Raw genomic sequence first — 23,806 nt, 5'->3', positions numbered from 1 at the left:
AATGAAAGGATGAGGAAGGAACATTCCCTTTATCGCTTTGTTTCCATCACCAGGCAATAGCGGTTAGCTGGCGATTCGTTTTAGCCCGAGTTCATGCTAGGGGACGGAATGTCGCTCGCGTGGTCACGTGTGGAAGCCGCGGCCTTCGTTATTTGTCACGCTGCGTTCTTTTATTACTTTAATATAATAAACTTATGATTAAAAACACATTTCTCAGCAGATCTGAAAGTCGCATAGTTTGCAGTTAGAACTCAAACGAGCAACTTAGCCGTTCTGAAAGCTGGAATTCGGGAACGCTGAGGGCTTTGATAAGAACTGAGAGTGAAGAAAAGAGCTTGTGTGATTTGTAAGATTAAAGTTTAAACACAGCAAATACCAGAAATAGCATCAGGTTTTTTCTTAAAGGAGCTCTGAACACTCATTTCCCTTCATAACACACAACTCGAACCTGGGGTACAACATCCCCATCACGCTGTCTCCATAATAACCCTGGGAATCAAATCGAATCTAAATCTTCTGAACTGGAATCGAATCACAGCGCAACACCTTCAACTCGACTAGAAACCTGACCCGGTGAATCTGAATGGAACTGAATTTTATCTCCTGAATCACATCCAATTGGAAAACGAATCTAATCATAACACAATAACACAGAATTTAATCGTTAATCACTGAATCGAGATAGAACTGAATCGTCTTTCCCCGAATCAGGATAGAATTAGATTGTTATTCCCAAAAATCGGGATAGAGTTGAATCATTAATCCCTGAATTAGGAAAAAATTATCATCATTAATCTCTGAATCGGGACAGAATTGGATCATTAATCCCTGAATCGGGACAGAATTGAATCATTAATCCCTGAATCGGGACAGAATTGAATCATTAATCCCCTGAATCAGGACAGTATTGAATCATTAATCCCCTGAATCGGGACAGAATTGAATCATTAATCCCCTGAATCAGGACAGTATTGAATCATTAATCCCCTGAATCGGGACAGAATTGAATCATTAATCCCCTGAATCGGGACAGAATTGAATCATTAATCCCCTGAATCGGGACAGAATTGAATCATTAATCCCCTGAATCAGGACAGTATTGAATCATTAATCCCCTGAATCGGGACAATATTGAATCGTAATCCCTGAATCGGGACAGAATTGAATCATTAATCCCCTGAATCGGGACAGAATTGAATCATTAATCTCCTGAATCAGGACAGTATTGAATCATTAATCCCCTGAATCGGGACAGTATTGAATCGTAATCCCTGAATCGGGACAGAATTGAATCATTAATCCCCTGAATCGGGACAGAATTGAATCATTAATCCCCTGAATCGGGACAGAATTGAATCATTAATCCCCTGAATCGGGACAGAAATGAATCAATCCCTGAATCAGGAAAGAACTGAATCCTTAATCTCTGAATTAGGATAGAATTGAATCGATACCACAGCAAAATTGAATCAAATAGTAGCCCCCTAATTTGGAATCAAATCCATAGCACACTGAATCGGAATTCAACTGAATCGGAATCCCATGATTCTGAATCAAAGAGTAACCCTCTGAATCAAAATCAAATTCACGCTCAGTCAGAACTGAATTGGATCCACTGTAAATCTGAATCAAACAGTAATCCCATTAATCGAATCAAATTCATGACACATTGAATCAGAACTGAATTGAGCTGAACCAATTTGTAACCAAACTGACTCATGATTCCCTAAATTAGACTGAATCACAATCAAAATAGATTCGGAATGTAAAACCACTGAATTAGAAATCCAATCAAATTGCAACCCTCTGAATCCCCTGAATCCCTCAGAACACCCTGAAGTGAAACTGAATCATAACTCCCTGAATCAGAATCGAGTAAGGACCCCCTGATCTAAAACTGAATCATAACTCCCTGATTTAGAATCAAGTAAGAGTAAGAACCCCCTGAACTGAAACTGAATCATAACTCCCTGAATCAGAATCAGTTAAGAGCAGGAAACCCTCTGAACTGAACTCGCTGAATCAGAAGCGAATCGAATCAAAGAGAAACCTCCAGAAAGGGAATCAAACTGTAACTGAATCATAAGCCTCACAGAAGAATTGAATCTAATTAACACCACATGCACCCCTGAGGTGATCATAAGGAAGTAGAAAATTCTCAGAGCTTATCACATAAAACCCTTTTTTAGTTCCAACTCCAGGAAATATTACAAGACCTCTCCACCACCGCGGAGACATTTATTTATTTATTTTTAAACAAAAGAGCTTTATTCGAATTATTTCTAAACACTGCTCGGCTCGAAATGACCTCGGAGACTGATAAAGAAACAAACTGACCACCTGACATTCGGCTAAACTTCACGGATCCTGACGTCACGGTCCCGGACCCGACTGCGCATGCGCTGTATATTACTAGAACCGAGCGTCAGAAACAACCCCGGGTCACGCATCCTGTCTGAAACGACACGTCGGTAAAGATATTGTCGCATCCTGTGGGAAAAGAAGTGGCTTCGGTATGAAGACTTTCCAGGAAGCTCTCTCTCCTATCTATTGTGTGGCGCTGAGAACAAACCGAACCCGGGCGCTGATAGAAATATAAAAGAGGTTTAAAAGAATATATATATATCAGAGAACTTTAGATTATTGATGTTCGAGAACATGTCATGTTCATGTGACCTACAGATCAACCACGAACCTTAAAACAACAACACAACGGTCAAAACAATGCTGTTCATCACAGCCTGGGATTTTACTATGATGACCACTCCTACGTCAGGAAGACACGCCCACCAGCTCCGTGTTGTAATTCTTACACAACAACCTTCTTACACAAGACCCACGTAGTGCTTTGCTGATCTGTTTTCCGTCCTATCCACATCGACCGAACCTGGGACGTGTTCCAAATCCACACCTTGTTCCCTCCGTAGCCCACGTGCCACCTTCACATGACTCGACATGTTGTTTTTAACATCTGAGGCTCGCTCAGGAGGTGCGCTATAACCGTCACTTTATTTAAACACAACACTCCAAGCTCCCTCGTTACGTTTAATCAAATGTCTGATCTGTTTTATTTATTAATTTGGAGCTGAATAAGTAATAAATTCATGATAAACAAAATAAAAAACAAACCAGGACAGCGTGACGTGACGTGAACCTGAGCCACTGTTTAGTGTTTAAACTGATGATTATTTTTCAAACCACAACAATTTGTCAACAACTACAGTGTTATAATTAGTTAACAAACAAGTCATTTGTATCTGTTTATAGTTGCAGAATATTTTATATACACACACTATATTGCCAAAAGTTTTGGGACGTCTGCCTTCACATGTTCATGAATGTAATATGGAGTTGTCCCACCTTTTACAGCTATAACAGCTTCAACTCTTCTGGGAAGGCTTCCCCCAAGGTTTAGGAGTGTGTTTATGGGAATTTTTGACCGTTCCTCTAGAAGCACATTTGTGAGGTCAGGCACTGATATTGGACGAGAAGGTCTGGCTCACAGTCTCCGCTCTAATTCATCCCAAAGGTGTTCTATGGGGTTGAGGTCAGGACTCTGTGAAGTTCCTCCACACCAAACTAGGGTTAGGGTTAGTGGACCTCTTTATGGACCTTGCTTTGGTCACTGGTGTGCAGTAATGTTGGAACAGGAAGTGGTCATCCCCAAACTGTTCCCACAAAGAGCATGAAATTGTCCAAAATGTCTTGGTATGAAGCTGAAGCATTAAGAGTTCCTTTCACTGGAACTAAGGGGCGGAGTCCAACCTCTGAATTCAATGATTTTGAGGGGTGTCCCAAAACTTTTGGCAATGTGTGTATGCGTGTAATATATATATATATATATATATATATATATATATATATATATACACACACATACACACACACATGTTCTGACCAATGAGGTTTGAGATCTGTTGTATATTAAGTGTAATTCTTATATATTTTAGTCGTTATCATCTAGCAGTAACGTTCACAGTGGTCAGGAGCCACTATAATTTAAAAAAAAACAAAAAACAAAGAAGATGCCTGCCAGCCAATCAAATGTGAGCATTTTCCATAGATACGATATAATATGTTCACTATAACGACCTCGGACTTCATTCATTTCACGTAGCCTTACACATTTCCTAGTAGCACCTTGAAAGAACATGATTCTTGGAAATGAGGACACATCAGACTAGACATACAATTATGGCAAAAGTATTGGCACCCTATTAAGGGAGGAAGAGGAGATCTGTGTGTGTGTTAGCAGTAGTGGACACAGTGCAGTGGCTGAGCTGCATTACTGGAAGGTTTAGCCCATGCCGAGTTGAGGAGGCGTGAGTTTTGCCTTTTATGGATTTGGGTGGGCGTGGCTTAACATGATCACCATTCCCACATGAGTAGGAAGCAAATCTGAGTTACTGAAAGAATTTGGTTTGTCCTGTGTAAAAATAAACTTATACACAACGTCACTAACAGATGATTTACGATGTTTACTGAATGTTTTGAGATGTTCCTGATGACCACCGGAGACGATTCCACAACCAGGACATTTTTTAGGTGGTTTCTTTTAAAGCTGGTTTAAAAATGAACGCATTTCAGCCCCAGAGCTCGCCAGCTGAAACACTGGCATTCTGAAACTTGCTAAAAGAGCAGAGTCCATGTTACGGTTGGCAAAGTGCTGAACGCACACACACGCCACAAAAATGAGGAAATGGGAACAATTAGGAGCAAACAGGATGGATAAAGCTCCAACTTTGTGCACATGTCTGTAGGCTGTTGGCTGCACGCACACACACACACACACACACACACACACAAACACACACTTGCATCCCCAAGCCGAGGCATTTCCCACCCACAGAGGAAGTCAGGCACACATTTTCTTCCCTACAAGCCGGGGGTTTGATTACATCGCACGTCTCTATCCTGACTTTCCCACAAGACTCTAACACACACACACACACACACTCCCCTCGGTAGTCACCATCTGCCACTACGCAGTCAGTGCATTGTGTCTTCCTCTTTTAAAAGCAGGCTGAGTCCTCAATTCACTCCTCTTTACTGCACCAGCCCCAGATACTACACTGTGCACGATTCTAACAAAATCACATGCGCCCTACGTAGTGCACTTCGTCAGATAAACACAAAGCTCTCTATACCCTGAGCCTTACGTAGTGCCCTAGGAAGCTAGTGCAATAAGGTGTCATTTGGTATACCAGAAATTGGATTTAATATTTAATAATAATAATGTCTTGTCTTGCCTTAAATTCCTCCTCACTGGACAAAAAGTGCACTATGTAGGGTATAGACATTAGTGCACTTCTATAGAAATGAATGTGCCATTTGGTATTTAGCCAGAGAGTGGACTTTAATAACAATTTGGGCCAAATTCATCATTCATCTTGTCTAAAATTCTTCCTCTCTGGACAAAAAGTGCACTATGTAGGGTACAGAAAGTAGTGCACTTCTATAGAAAGTTCGGTGTCATTGGTATTCAGCCAGAGAGAGTACAAACAGTAGTTAGGCCAGATTTGTTAGCTTTTCCCTTTACTTCCTCTTCACTGGACACTACATTAGTGTGGACGCTAGTGTACTTCAATAGAAAGTGGACTTTAAATAACAATTTGGGCCAAATCTGTCTCCTTTGTCCTTTACTTGTCTTAAATTCCTCCTTACTGGACATGTAGTTCACTATGTAGGGTGCAAAGTCTAGTGCACTTCTATAGAAAGTAAGGTGTCATTTGGTATTCAGTCAGAAAGTGGGCTTTAAATAACAATTTGGGCCAAATCTGTCACCTTTTTCCTTTACTTGTCTTAAATTCTTCCTTTCTGGACATACAGTGCACTATGTAGGGAGCGGGGTCAAGTGCACTTCTATATGAACCAAGGTGTCATTTGGTATTCAGCCAGAGAGAGTACAAACAGCAGTTAGGCCAGATTTGTTACCTTCTCCCTTTACTTCCTCTTCACTGGACACTACATTAGTGTGGACGCTAGCGCACTTCTATACAAAGGAAACTGTCATTTGGTACGCAGCCAGAGAATGCACTTAAAATAACAATTTCGGCCACGTCTTTCACATTTTCCTTGTACTCGTCAAAACATTGCTCCTCACCTCATATAGTCCACTACACAGGCTGCAAAAGCTTGTGTACCTCTATAGGAAGTAAAGCATCATTTGGTATACAGCCAAAAAGAGTATAACTAGCATTTTGCAGCTCAGCAGCCACATTTGCATTTCCTAAGTCTTAAATTCCTACTCACTGGACATATAGTGCACTACATGGACTGTAGAAGCTAGCGCACTTGTATAGGAAGTAAAGCATCATTTGGTATTTGGCCAGAAAGAGTTTCAAGAAAACATCTGCACCACAGGAGCCAACTTTTCATCCCCTAAGTCTTAAATTCCTCCTCATTGGACATATAGTACACTATGTAGGGTGTATAATCTAGTGCACTTGTATAGGAAGTAAGGCATCATTTGGATAAAGCTACAGTGCATTCTATTTCCCCAAAGAGAGTCATCTTGACCCCATCACTATAAGTGGAAATTTAATCAATAAACAAACAAACATAATTAATTAATTCATTTTTACAAAAAAGGAAAAGTGGACTAATTTAGTTTGCCCTTTGCCTGAATCCGAAATGACTACACACGCCTTATAGAAGTGCACTACATATAGAATGCTATTTTCTGATTTAAAATAAAAAGAAGAAAGAATGAAAGAAGAGGAAAAAGAAAAAGAAAAAGATTTGGATAAGTTGCTCAGCGTAGCCCAAACGTAGTTTGCTTTCCGGCTGTATTCCAAATGACCATTTAGTTCCTACATAAACTATCAAGAACTACAAGTGTCATGAAAAAACTCCTCCTAAGCCTTTTGTAGTGCACTACAGACTCATAATTAAACATTTGGAGTAAGACAAATAAAAAAGAAAAGCAGACAGACCCAAAATGTGGCCCACTCACTGCGTCCCAAATGACTTCCTATTAATTCAGTGCATCACATAAAGTATGAAATTAGGAACCGTTTAAAATTCAGTGCAGGAAATGTGGCCCAAACTCTCGGTCAGCCTTCTCTAAATGAACACCGAATGACTCCCTACTTCCTAGTCTTCAAGTGCACTACGTATACACCTATTAAACGACACCTTCGGATCCCTACCTAGTGCACTAAAGACTAAAAGACAAAATGTTTACAGACTTCGGAGTTAAAAATATATATGTTCCAAACTGTGATTTGAGTATCCCTAAACGACTCTCGACTTCAGTTATTAGTGAACTAGATACCCCTGGAAAGAAGAACACCACGTTATCTAGTGCACTGAAAGTTCAACAGCTTCTCACTGTTGAAGTTTAAAAGGTCAAAGAGTTCCCTAATTCCTATTTCAGTGCACTTCATGTTATAAAATAGTCTAATAACCAACTCTGGTCCCTTCCTAATCCACATACAAGTGCACTATATATTATAATACACCCTATCTAGTGCACTGATAATCTAAAAGCCAGCCAAACTAGCGTATAAGAGGATCAGTGGCCCGGTACGTCCAATCTAAGTGCACTACTAGTGTATTTTTGTTCTATGTTTATAACAAAACCCCCTACACCCTAGATAGTGCACTAAAAGTCAAACAACAAGCCACAAGTCAAGTCAAATGGCTGCATCCCAACTTCCTGGTACAAAATGGATGAACTCCAAATGACTCGCTGAGCTACCCTACCTAGTGCACTATGTGCCATGTCCAAACGTCTCACTGACCTCCTACTTCAGCTGCACTACATGACGAGAAATAGCCATTCCTGCGACCTACCTAGTGCCCTAAAAAGAAATAGCATGCCATTTACTGAAATCACTGTACACTCTACCAAACGGTTCCCTACATTCTTAAAAAAGTTCACACCCTACCTAGGGCACTAAATGTCCAAACATGTATAAGGGTTCATTCATTCTTTCGACATTTTCAAGTGAACTAGATATAAAGAAATAATTCCTTACACACCCTACCTAGGGCACAAAATGCCCATGTTTGCTTAAGCGATCCAATCATTCCCTACTACACATTCAAGTGCACTAGATTTGAAGAAATAACACCTTACACACCCTACCTAGGGCACTAAATGTCCAAGGATGCCTAAGGGGTCCAATCATTCCTTCCACATATTCAAGTGCACTAGACATGACAAACTAACACCTTACACACCCTACCTAGTGCACTAAATATCCATGTTTCCCTAAGGTGTCGAATCATTCCCTACTACATATTCAAGTGCACTAGATTTGAAGAAATAACACCTTACACACCCTACCTAGTGCACTAACTATCTAAATATGTATAAGGGTCCTTCAACATATTCAAGTGCACTAGATATGATGAACTAACACCCTACACCACCTTACATGCAAATGGACCCTGTGCACCCTACTTTTAATGTAATTGCACTAGGACTTTAATACACAGTGTAGGGGATTAGATGTCCAGGAAACGCCCTGTCTAGTGCACTAAAAGTCCAACAAACATCCAATTTATTGCCTAATGGGTCCAATCACTCCTTACTTCCTGATTATGTAATATAAGGATGTAGTGCACTACATTTTCAGTAAAGAGCCGTTTAAGATTCAGCCTAGGACCAAAAACAGAAAAAAGCCCCAACTTCCTGCACCCTATGTAGTGCACTAAACATCAAACAGCAAGCTGTGGACCGAAACTAATGTCTAATGTCCCTGCACTACATATAAAACATTAAACTGGACACACACACTACCTAGTGCACTACGAGTCTGGCATTTAAACTAATATACAGAGGATCAAATAGTTCCCTACCTCCAACATAAGTGCACTACAGAGTGAACGACATGCTCATTAAAGCTAGATATGATAAAATGACACCTTAAACCTAGTGTACTTAATGTCCAAATATGCATAACGGTCCAATCACTCCCTACTACATATACACACCCAGCCTAGGGCATTAGACAGTCCAATTAACAGCCAAAGTGTGTATAAAGGTCCAATCATTCCCTACTACATATACAAGTGCACTAGATATAACAGTTTACACACCCTACCTAGACATCCAAACTAAGGTATAAGGGGTCAAATGGATCACTTTTTCTCATCCAAGTGCACTACACATCATGAAACAACACCTTGCACACCCTAAGGTATAATGGATCAAGTGGATCACTACTCCTCATCCAAGTGCACTACATACGATGAAACAACCCCTTACACACTCTAAGGTATAAGGGATCAAATGGATCACAACGTCTCATCCAAGTGCATTACATATGAGGAAACAACACTTTACAAACCCTAACTAGTGCACTAGACATCCAAACTAAGGTATGAGGGATCAAGTGGATCACTACTTCTCATCCAAGTGCATTACATATGAGGAAAGAAAACCTTACACACCTGAACTAGTGCACTAGACATCCAACCTAAGGTATAAGGGATCAAGCGGATCACTACTTCTCATCCAAGTGCATTACATATGATGAAACAACACCTTATACACCCTAACTAGCGCACTAGACACCCAACCTAAGGTATAAGGGATCGAGTGGATCACTGCTTCTCATCCAAGTGCATTACATATGATGAAACAACACCTTACACACCCTAACTACTGCACTAGACATCCAACCTAAGGTATGAGGGATCAAGTGGATCACTGCTTCACAAAGGGGTGAAAAAGGATTGCTCCCCCTAAGTGCACTAAATACCTGATGTAGTGCACTACACGTCCAGTAGGGAGCCAGGTGGGATTCAGCCCCCAGCTGCTACAACTTCCTACATAATAAAGCACTCTTCTTAAGGAGGGTATAAATGAATACACCCTATACAGTCCAGTGTGTAGGGGAAGCATTTGGGACGCGTCCAGGGCGCCACACAAACACACATCCTGTTGTTGTTTACTACGACTGCGCGAGTGTAAACAAGCGGGGAAGCTCCACTGACAGTTGCAGCTGATGTCACCATCCAAGCGGTCCAGCACGCGCGCGCGCGCGCACGCACACACACACACACACACACACACACACACACACAGCGCTTTAAATCCGACAGCGTGCCTCCATGGTGTGTTGTGATGCGCATCTCAGTGTTGTTGTTGTTGTTGTTGTTGTTGTTGTTGTTGTTGTCATTATCACCTTATACACATCGCCATAGGTTCCGCTACCGATCCTCTGGATCAGCTCGAAATCCTCCTGCGGGTTCCGGCGCGACAGGTCCAAACCCGTGTTCATGGCTGTCTCGTTGTCCGGTTCTCTTCCTCCGCCGCTCACGTCGCTCAAACCCCGGGGCTGGCGGTGAAAACACCGCGGGCGGAGACGCGCACCGAGACACTACACGACGCCTGCGCTGCTACCGAAATCAACATGTCCGTCGGTGCGCGCGTGCGCATGCGCAGACCGCTCCGCCTCTTTCGCTCGATCGCGCATTTCCCTTCGCACGTCTCCTCTACAGTCAGATGGCTGTCTCACTCGCCTGACCTAAATTCATTTTTTAAATACCTAACTAAACCAAACCTGCGCTGATGTTTACAACTTTATAAAAAAAGAAAATAGAAGTACGAATCATATATCATCGCTTATCTACAAAAAAGAAGTATAGTTTATTTAAACGTTAACTGAAATATACTGATGGATTAAAGAATTCCGTTACTACAGCTAACAACGACAACAATTCATCTTCAGAATACATTCTATAATGATATACGACTACATTTTAACCGCAAATATAGTAAATAGTTAACAATACCTCGAATCAGGCAGATTGATATATACCTAAATATTTGTCATTCCTAAAAAAAAACAAAAAAAAAAACATCCAATGAGATCGAGATTGAGACCGGAAGCGCAGGGGGTGCAGGATATGTATAGTATGTTCAATACTCTACAACACGTAGGAGCATGTATGTACTGTAATGTAGTACAGCGGGATTATACAGAGATAGAGATCCTGGTTTAGATCTAACTTCACATTCACGTGATAGTTCGTTCATATTAAAGGAGATTCTTAAAACGTACATGATCTTCCCACAAAGCTATGTTTAACGTTCCCTTTAAGCACAGACCCCTCAGGCGTGTAATTAGCAAACAATGGTGGTGAATTCTGTGTGTGTGGGGGGATAAACACACCCTAACTAGTGCACTACACATCCTAAACTAAGGTATAAGGGATCAAGTGGATCACTATTTCTCATCCAAGTGCACTACACATGATGGAACAACACCTTACACACCCTAACTAGTGCACTAGACATCCTAAACGAAGGTATAAGGGATCAAGTGGATCACTACTTCTCATCCACGTGCACTACAATACCTTACACACCCTAACTAGTGCACTAGACATCCAAACTACAGGTATAAGGGATCAAGTGGATCACTACTTCTCATCCGTGTGCACTACAATACCTTACACAGCCTAACTAGTGCACTAGACATCCAAACTACAGGTATAAGGGATCAAGTGGATCACTATTACTCATCCAAGTGCATTGCATACCACGAAACAACACCTTACACACCCTAACTAGTGCACTAGACATCCAAACTAAGGTATGAGGGATCAAGTGGATCACTACTTCTTATGGAGGTATTCCAAATAGTAATGAGGGGAAACCTTTCAAAAAACCTTTCAGACAAAGAAGCTTATTTAGTTATTTATTTATTCCCCAACACTACAGTATGAATTACGCCATCTTCTGATGAAGATTTTGGATGAATTTAGTCCTGTTAATAATGAGCATGATGCTTTGCCGCTGTCTTCTAGACCAGCTACATGGTTCTTCACTCAACACCGAGTTCCTGTGTACCCTGAGCTTGTGCCACATCCCCAAATTTAAAAAGCCCTTAGAGTTCCTAAAATCAAAAATGTCTTTTTAAAGCTTTTTGTACCTTTTCCACAGTGTCAGAGATTCCAATACACTAGCACAGAAGGGCTAATATGCTAGGACATCCAGAAAACCAGATAGTTCATGACTTCTGACTGAGAAACCTAATGATTGTTCTAGATTGTTCTTCATCCGATGGAATACTCTCTCTAGCGTTTGTAAGATCCGCCATCTTGGTGAATTATACTTTAGCAGCAAATATGATTTATTGGTAAGGTTTTTAGTCTTCCTCTCATATTATTCCCTTTTCTAACCTTTGTTCAGTTGACAAAATAATGATTTTGAGTAGGTGGAATTTGTGGAATTTGGCAGTGAGGTGACAGGCACTTTTCAGAGGAGTTGTTTTACCAAATTGGGGCTGTTCGACGCTGGAATGTCGCTACCTCAGGCCGATTGTGTCTTCAACACCGTCGGCGATGCTGACAGTTGACCTCGGCTCAGAGGTTTACGGCATGACTCCATGAGCGTTTCATCATTTAAGATATCTTCCTAGCAACAGAAAGATCCTCTGAGATCCTCCAAATCCTCCAGTTAAACCATGTGCTGTTTTCCATCTTTAGCTTGCTAGCCAAGCTAATGCCAAGTTTGTTGTGTGGCGGATCACAAATTCTACTATATGCAACAGTCAAGCAGGTCAATAGCTCTCCTGAAGAAATCCCTCTGATCTCTCTCTCTCTCTCTCTCTCTCTCTCCGATTTCAATTCAATCTGCAAAAAAAGTTATTTTACTTCAGATTTCTAGAGGAATCAAAAAAGTGTAAAATCAGTCCTGACTGAAGTAATCACATATTCCAGCTGATTCGATGTGGACACTTTCCTGATTTAGATCTTTTTTCATGCACTATTTCCATCGTGTTGGCAGATCCTCCAGAGTGAAATGTGGTGTCCCACATGGTTCTGTTTTAGGCCCGACAGACAGACAGACAGACAGACAGACAGACAGACAGACAGATAGATAGATAGATAGATAGATAGATAGATACCCCAATTTAAGGGTTATATTTAAGGGTTAAATATAACAAGAAAATATAACAAATAACAAAATATAACAAAAAAATACAACAAATAACCTGTAATAAATATGACAAAAATGCTAAATACAGAGAGTACAATAATTCTGGGCCTCTGAGCAAGGCCCAGATCAACAGTGATATACAGAATAATCTGTAATAATAAGAGTGTATAAAAATAAGAGTGAATAATAAGAGTGGATCCTGGGTCTGCCCTAGGGTCCTGGGTCCTGGGATCTTCACAGATAATACAGTAATTAGACAATGTAATGTGGGCTTTTTCTATTTTCACAGGGATTGTACAGGATTATACTAAATACAGCAGAGATTCCCAAAAGCAGTCCAGCTCAGAATCCTCCTCCAATGGTAGAAGACACACTTTCACTCTCTCTGCTAGTTCTGCACCAGATGATCTGAACTTTATGATGCTTTTAAAAAACTTGGCCCAGTTTAACTCAGTAGCCAAAACAAACAAAAAATTGAACTGTCACTGGAAAAAAAAAGAGATGAATAGACTCCATTAATTAATTAATCTATTAATTCATTCATTCATTCAGAACCTACCCAGAAAACACTGAAGGTTGGGGGGGCAGGAATACACACTGGATGTCCATCACTGGACATATGCCATTTATAATATTTGTATTCAACCGCAAAGACCTGATCACCCAGTATGGTTGAGGTAACACTTCTGTTATTTTTAGATAACATTGTTCTCTTGGCACCATTATGTTGGATCTTTGACATTTGTGGCATTTGGCAGATGCCCTTATACTCATAAGTATACTCATTGATTTTGTACAACTGAGCAGTTGAGGGTTAAGGTCCTTGCTCAGGGGCCCAGATGTGGCAGCTTGGTTTACCTCACAAACCTGTAGTCCAACAATATAACCACTAAACTACCACATCCCCAACACATTCCCCAGGCCATGGTTCTGGACAGGACTGTTATGCTCCCTTCACGTGATCCTTCCAGGTAGTTTGGGATCTTCCCAATGTACCATTCTGTCCCAATCCTTCATGGTCATGAGGTGCAGGAAGATGGTCAAAAATAGGTGGGGACTGGATAATGCAAGGAACTCACATCTGGGTCAGCCTTACAAGGATACTATATCAGGCATGTCCCTCTGGACATAGACCCTAGGACCTAGACCCTAGGGCAGACCCAGGGCTACCTTATTAGCAGGACTACCTCACTTAGTTACCCCATAACCCTAGGCCATTGTTCTGTACAAGACTGTGATGCTCCCTAGATGTGATCCCTCCAGGTAGTTTGGTATCTTCCCAATGTACCATTTGGTCTCAGTCCTTTATGGTCATGAGATGTAGGAATGTGCCCAAAGGAAGTTTTCTGTGCAAGGAATTCACATCTGGGTGAGACTTACAAGGATGCTATATCAGGCATGTCCCTCTGGACCTAGACCCTAGGGCAGACTCAGGACCCACTCTTAGAGCTTATTCTGTATATCACCATTGATCTGGGCCTTGCTCAGGGGTCCAGAAGTTGGTGGATCTGGGATTTGATCTCACAACCTTCTGATCAATACCTTAACCACTAAGCTACCCCATAATCCAGGCCATAGTTCTAGACAAGGACTATGATGCAAGAAATTCACATTTGGGTGAGCCTTACAAGGGATGGATGTCTTACAGCCGTGTTCAAGCCTGAGCTCGGGTTCTGGTCTGTGGACTTTCAGATCTTTTAATTCTCCCAGTGTTCATCTATCTCAAACCCTGACCAGGCTGAAACGATTGTGCTCCAATTCAAGTATAATGCCGACAATCCAAGTGAAGAAAGGAACAAAAACTTTTGATACAACACTTCCTTATGTGCTCTAGTGACAATACAGGTCTTGATGTCTTTTTTGGCATCGACATCTTAACAGACGTCACATGTTATGGTCTTGAAAGATTTCAGGCTCTGGACCCCACCCTGCACACACACACACACACACACACACACAGCTGTTCTACTGGTTTCTCACACCTGACTCACATGCCAGCCAACATACCCTGACTATTACAGTCAACAAGTAAACAATAATGAGAAGAATTTTCTAACATCCTGTGCATGCACACACACACACACACACACACACACACTTGTTGACTCATTCAGTACTTACAATGTATATCTAAAAAGTTTACACCCCCCTGTTGAAATGTCAGGTTTTTGTGAAGTTCAGGTCCCCAAAAAACTCTTTCAGAACTTTTTCCATCCACAATATGAATTTTTTAGGGACAAAAACCTCACAATAGCCTACTTGCTTAAGTATGTACACCTCTAAACTGATACTTCATTGAAGCATTTGATTACACCGCTCAGCCAATATCGATCACACCTCCATATACACAGAACAGCTGGCTTCAGCTCCATTTTGCCACATGGTTTGGGGTGATTTAGTGGTTTGAGCTTGGATGCAAGTCTTTAATAAATGAGAAAACTCATCATACGAAGTCTTTTAATAAATATTAAATAAATCATGATTACACAGAGCATCTGCCATATGATTTCTTCAGCGAGTTGTTGCTATGGAAACGCCACTGTCAGAGGTGCTACTTGGTAAAAATTAATCTACACTTTCTGACCAATCAGAATCAAGAATTCAATAACACCCTGTTTTTGTTTTTAAATATATCTCTGATATCATTAAAGGTTTTTAAACCAGACCAAAGCCACGTGCTTCCTTCTCCTCACACCTTTACATGAGTACTCAAATCGAACCCGGTGCTTTTTTTTTTTTAAACCTGACACTTCTCCGCACACATGCTGGTCATCATTGGCCAGCGTCGGAAGCTCCACTGAAAACAAAACGCCGGATTACCAGCAACTGCTGCGTCACAGCCAAAACTCTGCATCTGGTCATCTTCATCCTTCTGGTTCTGATCATAAACAGACGAGTGGCGTTGAGCTCCGGATCTCATCGTCTGGGTGATAACGGCTCACGCTGGTGGTTTGTTTGTGTCGCCGCTGGGACGATGGAGCGACTTAGAAATATGGCTTATTATTTTATTCTACAAGAATTAGACAAGAAGGCTTGAGAAAATAATTGATATACCACATAGCTTTTATTAAACACAATCCAAACAGATGACTCAATGACTTCATACATCCTTTATAAGGGCAATACACAGGGTAGAGAATGGGATTTGGCAGCCTAGGGAGGAAGACACAGTCAGAGAGAGAGAGAGAGAGAGAGAGAGAGAGAGAGAGAGAGGGAGAGAGGGAGACACAGTCAGCGAGAGAGACACAGTCAGAGAGAAAGAGAGAGAGAGAGAGACAGAGAGAGAGAGAGTCACACAGTCAGAGAGAGAGAAAGACAGTCAGAGAGAGAAACACACGCAGAGACAGAGACACAGACAGAAAGTGTGTAACTGTCAAGTCCAACACTCTACAGATCAGCCATAACATTATGACCAGTGAGAGGTGACGTGAATAAGACTGATGATCTCCTCGTCATGGCACCTGTTAGTGGGTGGGATATATTAGGCAGCAAGTTTTGTCCTCAAAGTTGATGTTAGAAAAATGGACAAGCGTAAGGATTTGAGCGAGTTTGACGAAGGGCCAAATTGTGATGGCTAGACCACTGGATCAGAGCATCTCCAAAACTGCAGCTCTTGTGGGGTGTTCCCGGTCTGCAGTGGTCAGTATCTATCAAAAGTGGTCCAAGGAAGGAACAGTGGTGAACCGATGACCACAACAATTTGTGTTTGAGGTGTTGACTTGGCCTCCAAATTCCCCAGATCTCAATCCAATCCATCATCTGTGACATGGTGCTAGACAAACAAGTCCGATCAATGGAGGCCCCACCTCACAACTTACAGAACTAAAAAGATCTGCAGCTAACATCTTGGTGCCAGATACCACAGCACCCCTTAGGGATCTAGTGAAGTCCAGGCCTTGACGGGTCAGGGCTGTTTTGGCAGCAAAAGGGGGACCAACACAATATCAGGCAGGTGGTCATAATGTTATGGCTGATGGGTGTATGATCTCCTGTGTAAATGATCTCTTAATGAATAATATCTGAATGTGTAAAGATCATTTTATTATTTTAGCTAGAACGGTATAAGAACAAATAATGTTAATGATAAAAATATGTTGAGGTTGAGGTATGTACTGAGGTTTATGAAAAGTGGCTAATAAAATGTGTGTGTGTGTGTGAGAGAGACAGACAGAGAGAGAGAGAGAGAGAGAGAGAGAGAGAGAGAGAGACAGAGATGCAGTCAGAGAGACACATGAAGTCAGAAAGAGTGAGCCACAGTCAGAGAGAGACTCAGTCTCTTAGAGCAATAAATGTCCAAATGATTCTAAAAAGGTGTAAATTCACTCTCTCCTCCCTACACTACAAATATTTCTTTGACATTTCCAAGAGAAATTTTTAAAAAGGTACCAGATATGTACACCAGAGCACTGCTTCTCTACATGGTTTTCCAGAGACCCCCAGATGTCAGTGAAGCATGGACAAGGAGTTTCTAATTTTGTCACAGAGGCTTTATTATATTTAGGGGTCCAAGCACCAAAGTGACCTCAGACCTAACGTGTAAATAAACAGAAATCTTTATGCCTCCAAAAATATGACAAAAAAAAAAAGTACACCCTGTCGGTTCTCTAAACACACACAACCCTTGCTATGTGGTGTGTCTCTTCATGTAGGTGTGTATGAGAGCGTCGGTGCTCCCGAGGCTCACTCTGTGTTTGCTCTGCAGGAGTAGCGAATCAAACGTAGCCTTGGATTTCTCCGTGTCACGACCTCCCCCCGCGTACGCCTCCGAGGCATCCGGAGCGTCTGATTGGATGAGTTTCTTAATCAGGACTGAAAGCTGCAGACTGAGCAGGAGAACCAGGGTTCCACCTTGACGGAGAACTCTGTAGAGAGGAATAGGTTAATAAAAAGACACTGAAGGAGCGAGAATATTAAAGGGGTGGGGTTTGTGAAATATTATTTAAATATAATAACGCATTATACTGCTCCATGATGAAGAACCTCAAGCTCCGTCCAGAACGTGTGTGTATTTTTAATGATCTACCTCTCCATCTCAGCTAGAATGTCTGGAAGAGCAGTCGCCATGTCGACTCCGCAGCTGAACTTCCTGCCGAAAGGAACGTCACACACCACCACGTCTACAGAAGCTGAAGGCAGCGGCGTCGCTACGGGACAGAGACACAGACAGAAAGTGTGTAACTGTCAAGTCCAACACTCTACAGATCAGCCATAACATTATGACCACTGAGAGGTGAAGTGAATAAGACTGAGTATCTCCTCATCATGGCACCTGTTAGTGGGTGGGATATATTAGGCAGCAAGTCAACATTTTGTCCTCAAAGTTGATGTTAGAAGCAGGAAAAATGGACAAGCGTAAGGATTTGAGCGAGTTTGACAAAGGGCCAAATTGCGATGGCTAGACCACTGGATCAGAGCATCTCCAAAACTGCAGCTCTTGTGGGGTGTTCCCGGTCTGCAGTGGTCAGTATCTATCAAAAGTGGTCCAAAGAAGGAACAGTGGTGAACCGGTGACAGGGTCATGGGTGGTCAAGCCTCATTGATGCACGTGGGGAGCGAAGGCTGGCCCCTGTGATCCGATCCAACAGACGAGCTACTGTTGATCAAACTGCTGAAGAAGTTAATGCTGGTTCTGATAGAAAGGGGTCAGAATACACAGTGCATCACAGTTTGTTGTGTATGGGGCTGCATAGTGGCAGACCAGTCAGGGTGCCATGCTGACCCCTGTGTACCTCCAAAAACATCAACAAAAGGCACGTGAGCATCAGAACTGGACCACAGAGCAATGGTAGAAGGTGGCCTGGTCTGATGAATCATATTTTCTGCCACAAAGCAGAAATGGTTCAGGAACGGTTTGATGACCACAACAATGAGTTTGAGGTGTTGACTTGGCCTCCAAATTCCCCAGATCTCAATCCAATCCATCATCTGTGACATGGTGCTGGACAAACAAGTCCGATCAATGGAGGCCCCACCTCACAACTTACAGAACTAAAAAGATCTGCAGCTAACATCTTGGTGCCAGATACCACAGCACCCCTTAGGGATCTAGTGAAGTCCAGGCCTTGACGGGTCAGGGCTGTTTTGGCAGCAAAAGGGGGACCAACACAATATCAGGCAGGTGGTCATAATGTTATGGCTGATGGGTGTATGATCTCCTGTGTAAATGATCTCTTAATGAATAATATCTGAATGTGTAAAGATCATTTTATTATTTTAGCTAGAACGGTATAAGAACAAATAATGTTAATGATAAAAATATGTTGAGGTTGAGGTATGTACTGAGGTTTATGAAAAGAGGCTAATAAAATGTGTGTGTGTGTGTGTGTGAGAGAGACAGACAGAGAGAGAGAGAGAGAGAGAGACAGTCAGCGAGAGAGAGACACAGTCAGAGAGAAAGAGAAAGAGAGAGAGAGAGAGAGAGAGAGAGAGAGAGAGAGAGGAGTATGTGTACCCATGCAGGAGGCCTGGATTAACAGAACTCTCTCCTCCTGACCAGCAGCTTGTACATTCTCTACAGCTTTGTGTAACTGAGCTTCATCACTGTCCATCCCTATAAACACACCATTCTACACACACACACACACGATTTAATTAACTTGCACTTATCTAACACATACACTCAGTACTGACATCAGTGTGTGTGTGTGTGTGTGTGTGTGTGTGTGTGTGTGTGTGTGTGTGTGTACACAGACCGGACACTCCTGCACTGCCTCCATCAATATGGTGCCAACTCCACACATGGGGTCTAAAACTATCGAGTCCTCCTGTGAAAAGAGAGAGAGACACGCACAGGCAGAGAGAGACACAGAGAGAAAGACAAAATCAGAAAATGACAGAGAGAGAGAGAGAGAGAGAGAGAGAGATGGAAAGAGAGATACACAGACAGAGAGAGACAGTCAGACAAAGACAGTGACACAGAGAGACACAGAGAAAAACAGAGAGAGACACAGACAAAGAGAGACACAGAGAGAAACACAGACAGAGAGACAGACAGACAGACAGAAAGACACAGTTAAACGTTTTTCCTTGCACTCGTGTGCGCATGCTGATCGTCCGTGAAGAGCAAAACAGCTCATTTGCATACAGCGACGCCCACAAAACTCCATACAAGGTCAAGTGGTAAACAAAGCCTGAGTGATGGCTGTCAATCATGCATGCTCATTAGAATATAAGGCCACGCCCACCTGGACCATTCTCCAACAGACTGATGAGAAAATTCCCCTGCTGTGTGAACAGTTTTTATTTGATTGATTTATTTTAATGGTAGGGTATTTATGGTCAAATCACACTATGTGTTCAGATGTTAGACTTATTTTAATATTTTATTAAGATTAATTTTAAAAAGCATGTTCCCTGTGTGTGTGAGCGGCGAAGACATTACAGCACAGTACCTGGAGGTTACAGAGAGATGCCATTGCCCAGGCTATAGTGGACCTGAGTCCGGTGTGCTTCAGATAAGTGCGACTGGCTAGAGGCTGCCTAAACACACACACACACACACACACACACACACACCATCAGCATGGTGAAAGAGCAAACTGTGGCTTAAATAGAGAGATTATTATTATTAGAGGTACCTCAAGAGAGGAATGCCGACTACGCAGTGATCATCACTTAAATACACATTCACCTGTATAAACACACACACACACACACACACACACACACACACACAGAGCAAATAACCAAAAACATGTAGAGCCAGCAAAGACATTAGCAGTAGTGTAAAGAGACCTTTATGACGTGTGTGTGTGTGTGTGTGTGTGTGTGCCTCAACAGTTGGATCCCGAAGGTCAGCTTTCCATCCAAGCTGTCGATTGATGGCCAGCCCAATCATACGATTCAGGGTCTATAACAACACACACACACACACACAGCAAGCAAAAAAACATCATCACAATTTTTCACTAACCCCACACTCAGAACATGTATAAAAGACTTCACACACACACACACACACACACACCTGGGAGTTATAAGAGCGAGCGATGGCTCCACTGCAGCGGCAGCTCACTCTGAAAGAAGGACGATTCAAACTCTCTTCTTCCTCCTCACGCTTTCTCTTCTGGCCCCGCCCCTCAGAGCCATTAAGCGCCACCTGCAGTGAGGACCAGGTGGACAAAGCGTCGCTCCACTCGTCTGGATTTCCCACAATCCTCTGCTGTATCACGCTTGCTGCCTTTGCTAATGAAGGAACAGAGAAGAGTGCTATTTAGATAAAGCCAGGTCTGAATGTGAGTGTGTACCTGTCCCTCACTTCACCTTCGTACCTTTAAGTAAAGGTGTGGTGTGATGCGAGCGGCACACCTGGAGTGGTGGGTAAGGAAGTGGGTGGAGCTTTACGCAGAAGCAGGAAGAGCCTCTCTGCCGATCTGAGTTGCAACACTTCATGTAGGTTTGAGTGGCAGCGGAAAAACACCCTTCCAGGGATGTGTTCCACCTAACACACACACACACACGCACGCACACACCATCATTCATTAGGACAAATCACTAATCACCCTTGTTTATTTGGACCAATCACTAATCACCCTTGTTCCTGAGAACCGATCACTAATCACCCTTGTTCATAAGGACCAATCACTAACCACCTTTTTTCCTCAGGACCAATCACTCTTGATTATCTGGACCAATCACTAATCACCCTTGTTCCTGAGAACCAAACACTAATCACCCTGTTCCTAATAAGAACCAATCACTAATCACCCTTGTTCCTGAGAACCAAACACTAATCACCCTGTTCCTAATAAGAACCAATCACTAATCACCCTTGTTCCTGAGAACCAAACACTAATCACCCTGTTCCTAATAAGAACCAATCACTAATCACCCTTGTTCCTGAGAACCAATCACTAACCACCTTTATTCCTTAGAACGACTCACTAATCACCTTCGATTATTTGGACAGATCGCCCTTGTTCCTGAGAACCAATCACTAACCACTTTCCTCCTCAGGACCAATCACTAACCACCTTGGTTTGTTCCTATTCTGGTGAAGCTCTGGTTTCTGATATGCAAATAATCATGACATCATAATGAATATGCTAATTAGTATTGTCATGATGTCACTGGACTACTTCTAGCGACTTTTGAAGCATGCGTTAGCAGTAATTCCTTATGGTTCTTTATTCCAAATAATATGTTTAACATGATAGGTGGCCTCTACTTTGTCTTAAAATGTAATTATTCCCCTTTTAAATTGCTGATTGATTTGTCCAAATTTCATCAGCAGTGTCTTCTTGCCTGGAAACTGTGTTTTTCTCACAACTTTTCACCTCACAAAATGCTTATTTGGAACAACGAACTAATTATGGTTCGAAATAAATCTCTTTTTTCCCCCTTAGATGGTTTGACAATAACATATGTAACATTCTTTCTTTATTTGACAAATCTGGCAACATGTTGACACACGAGCAGTCCCTGACTCTCTATGGTCTTCCACTAACTGCTAAAGAACTTAATTTATTAAAGAGGGCTATTCGGCCCGGTTTAATTGTTCTCATTAAGAGTCATGTAACCTTTGGTTCGTATGAGATCAGACAATCTAAATTACTTTTAGATGGTATTGATACAACAGATAGGAAATGCAATAATAAACACATTCACCGGATTTTTCAAACTCAAAGAAGAATTACTCCGAGAGGGAAATTTTACTGGAGATCTTATATTCCAGATATTAACCGGCATAAAGCCTGGTTTCTAACAAAATAAAAGATGTTCACTTTAAGATTCTCCACAAGATTTACCCTGTAAACTCTGTTTCATCTGGATATTTGGAGGTAGATAATAGATGTTCTTTCTGTGATACATTAGATAAAACTTTGACACATTTGTTCTTTGCGTGTGAGAAAACAAAAAGATTCTTAACTCTCCTAAAATGCCACCTCTTGGACCACCTCAATGTATCTCACTCCTTTGGCATTACAGACGTCATTTTTTATTATGAGAATTCGGAAAATAAACCTCTTGAATTTGTAGTTAATTATTTTGTCTTAAATGTAAAATTCTTTATACATAAACAAAGAATTGGAAAGGAACAACTGAATTTCCCCCTTTTCATAATGGAAATGACTTCACTGTTTAATTCTCTTAAACTAATTCGATTTAATAAGAAGAATAGACTTCTACATTTCTATGACACTGTTTTTAATTGAAGTAAATACATCTCTTGCTACATCTTTCCCACTGTTTTTATATCATAACTATCCTCTCGTGTCTTTTACCTTTACTTGGACTGCCATATTATTTATAATTCGTTGTCCTTTGTGTTTGATTTGTTGTAATTAATGTTTTTGTTGTTTAACTGTATTTAATGTGCTTTGTATTCTATTTTGTATTGTTTCAAGTTATGTCAATAAAATAAAATAAAATAAAATAAAAAAAGAAGAAGCATGCGTTAGCTTCTTTCCCTCTGAAGAAATAGACACTTGAACTCTAAATTAGAAGTCAGGTGCTTCACCTCTGTAGCCTTCAGCCTGCGCTTCACCTCGTCCAGCAGAAACGCCTCCATACCGGCGCCCGCGGTGCAGTAAAACCGAACCGAACCGGTACCGTCCCTCATCATCACCACCACCACCACCACCACTACCGCTATCACTGTTAGCGATGATATGCGTACGACGCATGCGTGAAAGTCTCGGGTATGCGCGGTATGCCAGAATGACACGGTATCAAAATTAAAGCCTTGTTTTTTCTTCGTTGATACGATTATGTGATTCATGTAATTAGAGATTTGTATTAAAAGATGCAAATAAGGCTCTAAATGACTAACTCGGCGGTAATTTGCATTATTGTGATTATCTGTATTATCAAAACACTGGAATAATTCAAACCGTTTGCATACATGACAAAAGCACATTTAGCATATTAAAAATACTCTAAAACAGCTATCTTTGTTATGACCTA

At 41.6% G+C, this 23,806-nt stretch overlaps 2 protein-coding genes across 8 annotated transcripts in view; both read right to left on the bottom strand.

The window, feature by feature from the left end:
* map4k3b (mitogen-activated protein kinase kinase kinase kinase 3b) overlaps positions 1-10,394 on the bottom strand; it is a 37,283-nt gene extending 26,889 nt beyond the window's left edge. For all 5 annotated transcript variants that reach the window (XM_058398507.1, XM_058398512.1, XM_058398510.1 and 2 more), the window contains exon 1: positions 10,140-10,394. In XM_058398507.1, coding sequence (XP_058254490.1) covers positions 10,140-10,235 — 96 coding nt within the window. In that variant the 5' untranslated portion in view covers positions 10,236-10,394. The remainder of the gene's footprint in view (positions 1-10,139) is intronic.
* Positions 10,395-16,863: 6,469 nt separating this feature from the next.
* Positions 16,864-23,636, bottom strand: thumpd2 (THUMP domain containing 2). 3 transcript variants are annotated; one of them, XM_058398536.1, is made up of 10 exons: positions 23,361-23,636; positions 21,209-21,341; positions 20,868-21,085; positions 20,673-20,750; positions 20,479-20,531; positions 20,293-20,380; positions 19,594-19,665; positions 19,353-19,467; positions 17,925-18,045; positions 16,864-17,763 (listed from the first exon to the last, which is right to left on the bottom strand). In XM_058398536.1, exons 1-10 carry the CDS (start codon positions 23,619-23,621, stop codon positions 17,526-17,528), a joined length of 1,377 nt encoding a protein of 458 aa, XP_058254519.1. In that variant the 5' UTR covers positions 23,622-23,636; the 3' UTR covers positions 16,864-17,525. The 3 variants fall into 3 exon arrangements, with proteins under 3 accessions (XP_058254519.1, XP_058254521.1, XP_058254520.1); XM_058398538.1 differs by having other exon boundaries at positions 21,172-21,341; positions 23,361-23,500; XM_058398537.1 differs by lacking the exon at positions 21,209-21,341 and having other exon boundaries at positions 23,361-23,541.
* Positions 23,637-23,806: the final 170 nt, after the last annotated feature.

The sequence above is a fragment of the Hemibagrus wyckioides genome, linkage group LG09 (genome assembly GCF_019097595.1).
Source record: "Hemibagrus wyckioides isolate EC202008001 linkage group LG09, SWU_Hwy_1.0, whole genome shotgun sequence".
Taxonomy (NCBI): Eukaryota; Metazoa; Chordata; class Actinopteri; order Siluriformes; family Bagridae; genus Hemibagrus; species Hemibagrus wyckioides.
The sequence above is the reverse complement of the archived record's forward strand: the minus strand, read 5'-3'. Positions and strand labels throughout refer to the sequence as shown.

Bases quoted from the DNA above. Each gene is read 5' to 3' on its own strand.
- thumpd2 (XM_058398536.1), bottom strand. From the start codon at position 23,621: ATGAATCACATAATCGTATCAACGAAGAAAAAACAAGGCTTTAATTTT. The intron at 21,342-23,360 runs GTGAAGCACCTG...TGTGTGTGTTAG, and splicing joins GCAGGCTGAAGGCTACAGAG to GTGGAACACATCCCTGGAAG. The intron at 17,764-17,924 runs GTAGATCATTAA...TCCTCTCTACAG, and splicing joins ATTCTAGCTGAGATGGAGAG to AGTTCTCCGTCAAGGTGGAA.